Here is a 12,914-nt window from a genome sequence, read left to right on the forward strand (position 1 = left end):
GCCTCCAGTTTCTGGAGGCGTGCCGGCATGGTGGCACCCCTCAGATGAGCGGCAGCCGGGGCGGACCGCCCCCCTCCCGTTTCGGTGCGCGCGGCAACAACACTGAAGCCACGCCCAACATTTTCCGCGCTCAGTGCACCGGAAGGACAGGAAGAAGTAGAAGAAGAGGAGGAAGAGGAAACGTGAGAGTGAAAGAAGAAAAGGTAGGAGAGAGTGGATTGAGAGTGATGGGTGTTATGCTGAATGTAAGTGTGTGAGAGTGATGGTTGTTATGCTGAATGTAAGTGTGTGAGAGTGATGGGTGTTATGCTAAATGTACGTGTGTGAGAGTGATGGGTGTTATGCTGAATGTAAGTGTGTGAGAGTGATGGGTGTTATGCTAAATGTAAGTGTGTGAGAGTGATGGGTGTTATGCTGAATGTAAGTGTGTGAGAGTGATGGGTGTTATGCTAAATGTAAGTGTGTGAGAGTGATGGGTGTTATGCTGAATGTAAGTGTGTGAGAGTGATGGGTGTTATGCTAAATGTAAGTGTGTGAGAGTGATGGGTGTTATGCTGAATGTAAGTGTGTGAGAGTGATGGGTGTTATGCTGAATGTACGTGTGTGAGAGTGATGGGTGTTATGCTGAATGTAAGTGTGAGAGTGATGGGTGTTATGCTGAATGTAAGTGTGTGAGAGTGATGGGTGTTATTGCGAATGTAAGTGTGTGAGAGTGATGGGTGTTATGCTGAATGTAAGTGTGTGAGAGTGATGGGTGTTATGCTGAATGTAAGTGTGTGAGAGTGATGGGTGTTATGCTGAATGTAAGTGTGTGAGAGTGATGGGTGTTATGCTGAATGTTTGTGAATGAGGGTTTCAGATAGCATGGATGTGTGAGTGTTGGGGGATAGCTTGGCATAGGGAGTCCGTAATCACATTCCTTTCATGCCCAGATTCCAGCATGTAGTGGCTGCCTAGGCATGATAGGAGTGTGATTGCTGTTATAAATTATTTTTTGGTCCAACTTCGGTGTGTTAACACTTTTATTGGACAGAATAATTCAATGACAGTATTAATATATATATATATATATATATATATATATTGATATATATAATTGCAAACAGCAATCACACTCCTATCATGCTAAGTCAGCCAGCACATGCTAGAACCTGGGCATGATAGGATTGTGATTGTTGTTATATATATGTGTGTATATATATATATATATATATATATATATATATATATATATATGTATATGTGTTAATATTATTGTTGATTTTTTTGTCTAATTTTGGTGTTACTTTTAATAAAGTATTTTAAAGTTTTTTTTTTTTGTTTTTTTTTTTTTTCTGTTTTGGCCAAGTGAATGCTGAATTTTCAGTTTCAGTCCAGAATTTTCATTTCGGTGCATCACTACTATATACTATGCCAGTCACTAAAGTGGTAAGCCTACACCACATCAATGTTTGGCTTAGTATATAGTGATAGGGGTTGTCAGTGTCTGGCTCAATGTACAGTCACACATTGACGGTGGTACCGCGTAATCCCTAAGTATATAATGATAACAAATTTGCTGTACCCCTGTCAATGTTTGCCTAACCATAGAAACTATGCAGTTTTAAAGTGTGTGTGGGGGGTGCCACATACAGGGTCTGCCACAGGTGCCAAATACTCTAGGTACGCCCCTGCATCATGCGGCTGTCAGACCCAATGGCCATTCCTCAGCTCCTCTTCCCACGTCTTAAAAGGGGTGTGATGAAGAGCTGAGGCATGCGGTGTTTGCACGCCGGCCACTTTAATTTCATTAGGCACTGGTGGAGTGACTGCCGCACGACGGCCACTTTCAATGTCGCTCGCAGCCGCTTTGATGGTGCAATGGGCCAGTTGACTAGACTTGCCCCCCAGGCCTTAGGCTGCCAGCCCTCCCCTGTGTTCCACCATCAATACCTGGCACAGTATATGGTGATGGCAGTTCTTATGTACCACCTTTAATATCTGGCACAATATACAGTGATATCAGTTATGCTGTACCATCGTCAATGTCTGGTTCAAGATACAGTGATGGCAGTTATGCTGTACCACCGTCATATGTCTGGCACAGTATATAGTGATGGTTTTTATGTAATAGTAAATATATTTACTTTTATATTTTTCAAATGGATTTCTGTACTTATAGATTTATAATTAGAATGATTTGTATTTTTCAATTGCTGTTGATATTTTGTAATATTAATTATATTTATATTAAAATGGTTTACACTGTTTTAAAGTTATCTTTTTTTATTACTACAGATACTGGAAAATAGATATAAGGGTGTGTAACCACAAGGGAGGGGCTTCGCCTAGAAGATGTGTGGTCATAAAAGGGTGTGGCTAAAGGAGGAGTGTAACGGGTTCACCAAAAGAGCTGTAGTAACTCCCAGAGATCACCCAGATGTATCCTCCTGTTGTCCCAGCACCAGTCAGCATGCACACCTTGGTACCCTGATATGTGTACCCAATAAGTAGACAAAACTACCTTCAATTGATTACAGCAAGAATGAACATTTTATTATTGTAAAACATAGTCTCATAAATCCAGAGAATTGCATTTGAGTTCCTACCTGTGCTATCTTTGTTTGGCAGCCAGGCTGGAGACATCTCTGAGTACCTTGGGGGCACTGCATGACAAGTAATTCTGTCACAAGGGGCATCCCCTCCCAGAAAGGGAGCCTATTGGTGGTTCTTGCTTTGTGAACTCGAGATATCAGAGGTCTTTAGCTAAGGCCATAGCATCTGTACATGCACATCTACAGGTCAAGCCAACTATTAAGACTGGTCTGGATGTCCCCCTGGCAGATCCTCCAACACCACTTAATGTAGACCCTGTAGTGTCATAACGAAAATATTCTATGACATTTTTAACAATGCACAGACACATAGAAGATCATATCCTAAATATCAACTTGCTGGCAGAGTAACAGCTTTATAGTTGTGATTCACCACATGGTCCAGGGGGTCTAGTCACAGATGCGGTAGTGCTCACTGGGTCCAGCCCAGTGACAAGTGGCCAGTCCCACAACATGTGCCAGTATTTTCCCAGTACCCCACACACTCTGAAACACATAGGAGAAATTTTGAAGCAGAAATGTGTTAAATTTAAATACCAATGTGCAAGTATTATGTAGCTGTTCTATTTAGTCTGAATGCATGCTATGAGCTATAGTAGATCACAATTATGTCTCCATGCTGTTGCAACAAATTTAGAAAATGGTGTAAGGTAGTGCTAGTGGTAGAATTATAATGGCCAACAATAAATATTTTGTGCTTCAACTGTTGGTGTTTCCAAGTGCTACTTTTCTAATACACTTAATGGAGTCTTAGTCCACAGAGAAAACCTGAGGTAGTTAACCAGTCTTTCCAGGGTATGGTGAACATCAAGTCCAAACAATCATTTAATATGCTCAGCTCATCTGGACCACGTGCCGGGTGGAATGGGATTCCTGGCTTTAAGGATAGAAGAGGTACTCATCAGAAGATGTTGGTTTGAGACCCCATGTCCAGCAATCAGGGGACTGATATTGGCTGCTTTCTAGTAAATTACCTAATATCCATATCCATTCTACGTAGATAGTGTTCGTCATCCTTGTTAGTGGCATTTATGATGTCTATTGTACTTTGTTCTACTGAACCTACTTTTGGTCTGAGCCGCCCACCCCAACACAGGTGTGTAAAGCGTCTTGCCCCCCCATTCTAACTTCCTAACCCTGTAACCTGTGTATGTTACCGGTTTAGCATCCAAATAATTCTATTGTTTTAGCAAGCTTTAAATCCAGTCAAAACATGTTTCTCCAGGAACACCGGTTCCCTTTAGTTAGTTGATGCTTGCGTCCAGGTAGGCCTAGATGTTTTATGGCCCCATATGCCCTGACTACTCTTACCCTGCAGGGGAAGGGCCATTAGTTGAGGTCCTCGATATCTCTCTGACTAGCCATGAGCATTGGTTGGACACCCTGGTCTGCTATCTTGTGGTGTCTTACGTAGAAAAAAATAGCGTTCCAACAAAACTTATAAGGATTGTAACTCAACTAACAGGGGGGGGTCTATGTAGGCCGCACCATATGCTGGGCTCCTGCTCGGAGTGGGCTGATGCAGCTTGGTTCTGCTCCTGACTGTCCATATGGCATGTTCTCTTAAGTCCAATGACTCTCAACTTGCAATGGATGGATGGCAGCCATCAGATCCCCCTCTTGACCAGGTAGGCCGTTTAGGGTTTGCAACATATAACCTTATAACTAATGCACTCTGTGGCGACTAAAGCCTAGTAAACCCGAAAACTGAAAAGAGCTGCTACTCATCTATTATGATTATCTGCCGGAGCCTTGGTGCCTGGTGATTTCTCGCTCGGAGTAGGTTCATCTTCTGTTGGGCTCTCATCAGCCGGGTGTGTGCGTAATGGTACAAGTTCTTTACCTCTCCTGTGGCCATGATCTGAAGACCATGTAAGAAGTCTGGTACATCTCAGCAGGGTATCTCATGAAGAATAGCTTCTCTCCTTTTCAGAGCCTTAGCTTAAATGGGTATGCCCATCTGTACCTGACCCCTCTGTCAGGTCAAGTAGCGGCTGCCGAAATGGTGATTTGGGTAAAATAAATGACCGTTTTATTGCCTTATTGAGCTGGCTTTTACCGGGAGCTCTACTCTCATGCCTCCATCCAGCTTAATCACAAGCCACGATCCCCAGGATTTTCATAACTTTTAATGAAAGATGAGTACCAGCACCTCATTTTTTTACACAAAAAAGTACTGGTCCTAAACATATTTGACTAGCACCATTCAGCAAAACAATTTTATAAATGCATCTTGTCAGAAAAATTAATTACTACTATGATATTTTTTCACTAATAACATTTCTGTGACAAGGAAGAGTATATACGTCACAGAGTGCATATGACCTGTGATTATAGCTTGACATGTTTTTATTTTGTATACAAGAGTTCACCTCGCGTACTACTATATTAGATGAGTCATGTATTTTGCTTTTCATCACAAATTCACAACTGTGTTCTCTGCAAAGACTTGCAGTCATGTGTCCTTGGTAAAGTTATGTAACATTTATTGGACATGTCCTCATATTCGATTCACATGTAAAGGTAGGGGAGAAATGTTACTTATCATCCCGTTGTAAAGCACTGTGTCATATGATGACTCTCCATAGATCAATACATAGCAATAATAATTTTACTGGTTGTTCTACGCATTATAGAAGCTTAGGGAGGCTATATTTGCACAACAAACTTGGTAATCCTGTGGTTAACATAAATTGTTTGATGCAAAACATGAAACCAGGCATTATATATATATATATATATATATATATATATATATATTTTACTTCTCTATTTATTAAAAAAAGAAGTGTAAATTTTAAATATATAATCAGAAACAAGCCTGCATGAAATACTGCTTTTCTTGGACATAGATAACGGAAAATAATTGCCTCTTCTACAATGTTTGGTGTGTGTATATATATATATATATATATATATATATATATATATATATATATATATATATATTTTCCCCATTAAACACTTTTTCTAATATAATGCCTTGGTGTATGCATGTATTAAATTGTTCATAAACAATTAGCTAGGCATTGTATACAATACCTGATTAACATTACAACGCAAATACATGATTCACAAAAAAAACTGTTGTCTGTCTACTTAACCATTTAACTTGACAAAGGTTACAGGCGCTTGATTGATACAACTTGATTATTAAAGTTGCAGCTGATGTGAGCTTTAATGCAAAATTTGACTGTCAAATCACAAATACCTCTCTTACAATAAATAAATAAAATAAATGTATTACCCTTGTGGAAGTGAGAGGAAAGTTGTATTTGAAACTTCACTACAACTTGTGGATTAATGAATCTGGCGTTGATATTTTCCAGAGTGGATATCTGCCACAGTTAAATTGATGCAAGTCAGGTTGAGTTGCTGTTGATCGAGTAATCAAGATGACAGTAATATATACATGAGCTGGACAAAATTGCTACTGAACATTCAACTTGAATGTCAACTCTTCAACACTCAATCTTTTACTGAATTATCACCATAAACCTTTTCCAACTGAAGCCTGCCCTTAACATGTGTACGTTGACTCCTACCCTACCATAGGAAACGCTTGTTTTAATGTAATATATTCTTAATTTACTGGTGTTCTCATTGATAACCTAAATCACATAACGGTGCACGCATTAAAAATAGTATGCACTGATTAAAAAAAATCATAATCAAGGACAAGGCCTCCTCAAACCAGAGTTGTATTTGGCTGAATATCCACCCTTAAATAATTATGCTGCATTTAAGTTACACTGTGCACATATTATTTAATTGCATCAGCTCTAATCGAACAAGGAACAGTATAAAACATTTTGTAAATTACACAAAAAGTCACACAAGTAAGAAAATCAATGATGGTTGTCATCTAGTTGGATGACAGAAGTCATGAGAAATAAATGTTCTACAGATACATAGCCCAACTTTATCCTATTACTCAATAGAATATAGAGCATCCTTCTGCCTTAGTCACTTAGTGACCTTATGTAACTTATTGTTATTGCTGACTTTGCACCAATGGCAGAAGACACACCAGATATAAATATTTTGCCTTCACAGTGATCTCTGTAAGATTTTTGATAAAATAGACATTATTTGTTGTAACAACGCAGTGACTGATTACAGATACTGTAATTACCAATGAGCAGGTAGAGACTATTTGATTGCATCTTCTTATTTCAAACACTGTGATCTTTGTAAAATGAGTCACTATTATGGTTGCTGCTTATATAGATTGGATTTACACTTATACACAGACTGAATAGCCTGTCGGAAATTTCCTCCGACAGCCACATAAAGCAACAAGTTACCAAATGTATTCAGTGACGCTATCGGACGAGAAGCTATATATACTGCATGGATATATGACTCATAAAGGCAGCCTATGTTATATTCACGAGTTTCAATGCGAAGGGCCCTAAAGATGTGTAAAGGTAAAAAACAGGCATAAAAAACAACCAAGAGGATGACAACTAGCCTACGAGCCTTTTTCTTATATATGTCATTGGTATAGGGTCCATTTGCCAGGCTACAGTTAATCAAAGTATAGCAAAGGGTCACAACCACCAACGGTAATGCAAAACCTACGGAAGTCAGAAAGGCGTTATACCATCGTAGATTATATGTGTCCAAAGATACTGCAAAGTCCACACATGCAACAGTATCTTGGACCTCTGTCATTAGGATGACCATGGGAAGGACTTCTATGAGGGCAATTACCCACACTGCTGCACATGCTATAACTGCCCACCTCCTTTTGTGTATGGCATGAAATTTCATTGGATGAACGATGACAAAATACCGGAAGATACTGAAACAAGTGAGGAACAGAATGCTTCCATACAAGTTGAAGTGGAATACTACACGAATCAACTTGCACATAAAATCCCCAAGAGTCCATTTTTCTTGATTAGTATAATTGAAAACCAAAAAAGGTAGGCTGCTTAGGTGCATAAGGTCTGTAATAGCTAAGTTCAGTAATATGATAATGCTAGTTCTCCACGGTCTCATCTTCATAACATATACTGATATTGCAATGATATTTCCTGGGACTCCAACTATGAGGATGATGCTGTACATTGCAGGCAGATAATACTTCTTTATCACATTGGCAATTAGAATGTTTGTGCAGTTTGAAGAAGACTGTGAGCTACTGTGCAAGACAGTAGAATTGAAGAAATAGTCAGATATGTTGTCCATGGCTGTTCTCCTAGTGGGAAAAATATGTTGTGTTACTACTAAGAAAAGCTTTAAAGTATACTGTATATATATATATATATATTCAAATCGCAATCATAAAAATTACCCATTACCCCACCTCCCTCACTAGTACATTAGTACCTTATAGGTAGGTCCTAACATTAATCTTGCCTGAAACCACATAACACGTTAGGCACCTGAATATAACAACCCATATTTACAGTGATGTGGAAAATGTCAATAAATAAATAAAGCATAACAATAATCTGTATCCAAGTGGCCATCTGACACACCAGGCAAATTTGACAGTGGGATATGTGTGACTGCATGCTGGAAAAACACAAAAAATATAACATGGCCACACATAATCATTTGGTGGTTGCTGGCTTTGAAGTCCCAGGGCCACATAGTCATTCCCAGTGATGATGATTTCATCACAAATAAGCGAGAACCTAGTTACCTATCTTACCTAATTTAGCCATATGATTTAAAAATGATTAAAAAGATTCAGGAGAAAGAATCTAATTGTAATACAAGTTAAACTGTATTGTTACTTGCCTGTAATAAATATCCTAAAGTCATGCCACTAGTGGACATAAGCATTTGTTTGTTAAATGACCACTTAGATGCCAATTGCTTTTAAGGCATGCTTTAATAGTTTGTTAACAACCTTCTGCCAAGTACCATAAAGTGTGCCAAGTACACATAGAAGCACTAGGTTGCTGTAGGTTACAATGTTACCATCTATCTACCAATCTAGCTTTGTGTCTCTCTCCTACTCTCTGTATCTGTCCATGCATACAATTTTTGAATTCACAAAGCCAACCCAACTACTTTACCTGCTTAGAGATCCCGATAGTTATCTTTGCCAGTGCATTAGTCCTGTCTATTGTGATCAGTAGAAACCAGTTCCACTGACATTTTCATCACAGAGTTTTTTCTAAATGTTCCACATTGGTCCTGTGAGTCCTGTGAAAGAGAAGCTGGACTAATGCAGATCTACAGTACACACCCAAAGTATTGTTTTGGGATGGGTAAGCCTCCTATTAACAACCTAAGTATTGATACATAAGAATAGCTTGTCCTTTGTGAGAACAACTTTTAACTTAGTAACTGTTGATGTTCTTCAAGCTTATACCAGTTGCATTATGTATACTACAGAGACATTTTTAAAGAGATAGTAAAAGGATTATATAATCTAGCCACCAAACACAATAAAAATGGAAACTGTCGTCATTGCAACTGAAGCTGAGTACATTTTTTACTTTATATAGCTTGTGCTTTCTATTTGCCAATGCAGTTCTTTTGAAGAAGGAGAAATCTGACTGCCATTTTGGGGTCAAGAAGGAATTTTTTTCCCTGGTTAGTGCAAAATTGGAAAGAGCGAAGCCGGGATTTTTTGTCTTCTTTTGGATCAAACAGCAATAAATTAACAGATATAGGAAAGGCTGAACTTGATGGACGCATGTCTTTTTTCAGCCTATGTAACTATGTAACTATGTAACTATGTAAGGTTAAATCTTGTTAAATCGAAAAGGAGATCTGTGAATCTTACCCGGCTATGATGTCTTTACTACACAGAGATCATGTCAAACTAACTTTTTTGACTTGGTAACTAAGATAACAGACAAGAGAGGAGCAGCTGATACTGCCTATCTAGAATTTAGTAAAGCATTTTACACTGTTCCCCATAGAAAACATAGGCAATGGTTTAGTAACAGGAGGCAGAAGCAGGGCCGGCCCAAGACATAATGCCGCCTGCGGCGAAGTTTAAAACGCCAACGCCCCCCCTGCTGACGCCAGGGGTCATTATCTACCCCCCCTTTGTACTTCACTTACCTTCCAGCAGTCCTGCTGCGAGAGTCTCCCTGCTCTGCCACGGTGCGCACTGCTTCACTGCTGAGTGCCGGAAATGACGTCATATTCCGCCGCTCAGCTTTACAAGCCGGGAACCGAGACCAAGCTAGAGGGCTCGCAGAGGAGAGAGAGGGGCGCCGAGCGGGTACTGACAGCTTGGTAAGTGAAAACCACTCGGCGCCTCTCTCTCCTCTTTTTTAAGAGAGGGCGCCTCGTCAAAAGTGCCGCCTGGATAGGCATGGTAGGCGTGGTAGGGCCGGCCCTGGGAAGAAGGTTGTAGTTAATGGCATATATTCAGAGCAGGTATCAGTATTGGGACCAGTACTTTCTAATATTTTGTTAGTGTTATTACAGAAGGTCTTAATGGCAAAATTTTTTGTAGTATGCCTTTAGTAGCAGGAAGAGGGAGGTGCCACTTTTCAGATATCTGGAGTATTGTGTACAGTCCTGGAGAACCTTATCTCTAAAATGATATTGACAGTTCAGAAGAGGGCTACCAAAATGGTGAATGGTTGTTTCAAGATAATTTTAGCACAGCCTCTCTCTCATGGCTAATAAAAATGAACTTGTCCATCACCCAGATTCCAGCTATAGGTTTTCCCCGGTATCCATATTGAAAACATAGGACTTGTCCCACACAGTCATGGGACTCACTTCTCCCTTTTCTCTCTGCCTCTCCCCTTTCCCTTTATCTCTACACCTTCTCTTTGAGCCCCCTTCTCATAATATCTCCTCCTCTTTATCTCTCCTTTCTACCTCTCCTTTTTTCTTTATCACTCCCCTTTATTTTATCTATCTTTGTTCTCTTTATCTTCCCACTCCTTCCCTTTCTTTCTCCCTTTTCTCTTTATCTCTCCTCCTCTTTTTCTCTACCTCACCCTTTTTTCTTATCTCTCCCATTCTGTTTGTCTTTCCTCCTCTTTCTCTTTAGATCCCCTCCTTTTCTTAATCTCTCTCTTTTCTCGCTACCTCTCACCTTTCTCTTCCCCTGTTATCTTTCTTGTTATCTCTCCTCTTTCTCTTTTATCCATCCCTTATTTTTATCTCTCTTTGGTCTGTTTATTTCCCCACCCTTTTCTTTTCCCCATATATCATCTTTCCCATTACCCCCTTTCTTACCATATGTCTTCTTTCACATTACCTTTCCTTCTCCAAATCTCTCCCCCTATCTCCCTATCTCTCCCTTTTCTCTCTCTCTCTCTCTCTCTTTTCTTTCTCTCCCCCTTTTATATCTCCATTTCCTTATTATCTCCCCTTTTCCTATTATCTATCTCTCCCCTTTCTCCCCATCTCCTGCCTTTCTGAAGTCCCGTGGGGGGAGCATCTCACCAGTCCCTCTATTTACGGCCAATTAAAGGGAGACCCATTTTTTTGTGTGCTGGCTGCAAAATGTATGCTTGCACAGAGCTTAGAGGGATTGAGTCACATACATCAGGAAAAATGGGCAGACTAGAAGGGCCGAACGGTTCTTTTCTGCCGTCAAATGTTGTGTTTCTATTCAGTTTCTTATCCTGAAGTTATCAAACTTGCCTTGGAGGGGAGTCTGAATCAACTAACAATAGTCAGTAACTTTACATCTGGAGAATGAAATTAGCATGCAGTTAATGAAAACAAGAAATTAAGTTTAGAGCTGGGTGTGACCAAGGGCTTTATTGCATTTTACAGGTTTTAGGACAGTCTCCTTGTTAAGTACAATAGCTTTTTTTTACAACGTCACTGTATACCTTGACATGGAAACAATAAAAAAAAATGCACAAGCAAATTAAAGCTGTAGTTGCTTTACTAGGCTGTGCTTAGGCACTGATTATGTTTAGAAAATCTACTCACCATGGCTAGCCGTCTTGGATCCAATCAAGGCTTCCACTCTCACAAAAGACCAGTTGGTGCTCTGCGAACCACGAGGCTGGATGCAAGCTCCCAAATCTATTTAGACAATCCACAAAGGGTAGGTGGCACTCAGATTTCATAGAAGGTATCCCATTAACTCAATTGAATTAATACAGATCTTCAATGGAGTTCATATAATACTTTCAACAAAATCAGAGTGCCGCCTACCCTTGTATGAAAGTGAGTCAGGGACACATGCAAGGTATTAAATAGTCCAGTGTGTTACCTGTGTGCTTTGCCAGCAGTCCTTGAAAATGTTCTGGAAGAAGGCTGGTGGAGGGGGGGGGGCACAGGATAATATCAGTTCTATAGAGGGGAAGTTTGATTATCATTACATGACCATTAGTAAAAAATGTACAGATCCTAAAGCTGATAATTTCCCTCCAATAGTGACTATGACATAGTACTCTGTCAACAGTTGGGTGCGCCTGCCTTGACTGCATGTGATTACTTAGATATCCCTTAAATGTATTCACAAGGTATCAGACATTTCCTTGCTATATGCATGTTATAAATGAACAAAGGAAAAGTAATTAGAAAAATACATTTTGCCAACCCATCCCTAGCTTTAGGATAAACCATGGATTTTTGTTTACTAAACCTTTAGCTTGTTGAAGCAACAGCACAAATGTCTTGTAATTGATACTAGGCATACATTCACATACAGAAATGTGCTGTTTGTAAACCTACAGTGTGGTGTGCCTGAACAGCTTTTTCTCATATAGATTGTATTATATTAATATATATATATTATTTTTTATGTATTTATTTTTTCCTCTTGTGTAAGATATAATAATTTTAAAACCTCAATACTACTTAGTGAGACATTCTTATACAATGACTTAAAATGTGGTGGGTGAAAGGAGATGAAGAGATTGAGTATCAGTGCTAAATAAAAAATTTCAAAAATAAAATAATTAAATATGAATGAATAAATTACATTAGTCTCCAAAATTTTATAAAATATGAAATGTTTCTGCAAGTGGTCTTGCTCTTAGTTATTGGTCTTATCACATGCATGATATTCTTATATTGTCTTATATTATCTAGATAACCTAGAAATGTTGCATGTCTACACACATTTCTGTGGTGAAATGCCAATAGCCCATATATTGTATTTGAAGGTATACATTAGTTCATTTAAAGTGATCTTTTTTTTTTAGTAATTCACTATGTACCAAATTTGTATGGTTCCTTTTTATACTAACTATAATATGATATAACTTAGCAGTTATCAAATGGGTAAATATGATGAGACATGAAGTGTCTTATTAGTTGAAATGTAAATATTATATACATATATTCAAGGGGTATGACAAGACGAGAATTGACAGACGAAGACAAACTGATACATTAGGTGGAGAGAGCCCTGCTCGCAAG

The 12,914-nt window shown here is 39.0% G+C and overlaps 1 protein-coding gene across 1 annotated transcript; it reads right to left on the reverse strand.

Moving 5' to 3' along the window:
- Window positions 1-6,803: 6,803 nt before the first annotated feature.
- On the reverse strand, window positions 6,804-7,790 carry OXGR1 (oxoglutarate receptor 1). The gene has a single exon (XM_053456017.1). The coding sequence runs from the start codon at window positions 7,788-7,790 to the stop codon at window positions 6,804-6,806; it is 987 nt and encodes a 328-aa protein (XP_053311992.1).
- Window positions 7,791-12,914: the final 5,124 nt, after the last annotated feature.

The sequence above is a fragment of the Spea bombifrons genome, chromosome 2 (assembly GCF_027358695.1).
Source record: "Spea bombifrons isolate aSpeBom1 chromosome 2, aSpeBom1.2.pri, whole genome shotgun sequence".
NCBI lineage: Eukaryota > Metazoa > Chordata > Amphibia > Anura > Pelobatidae > Spea > Spea bombifrons.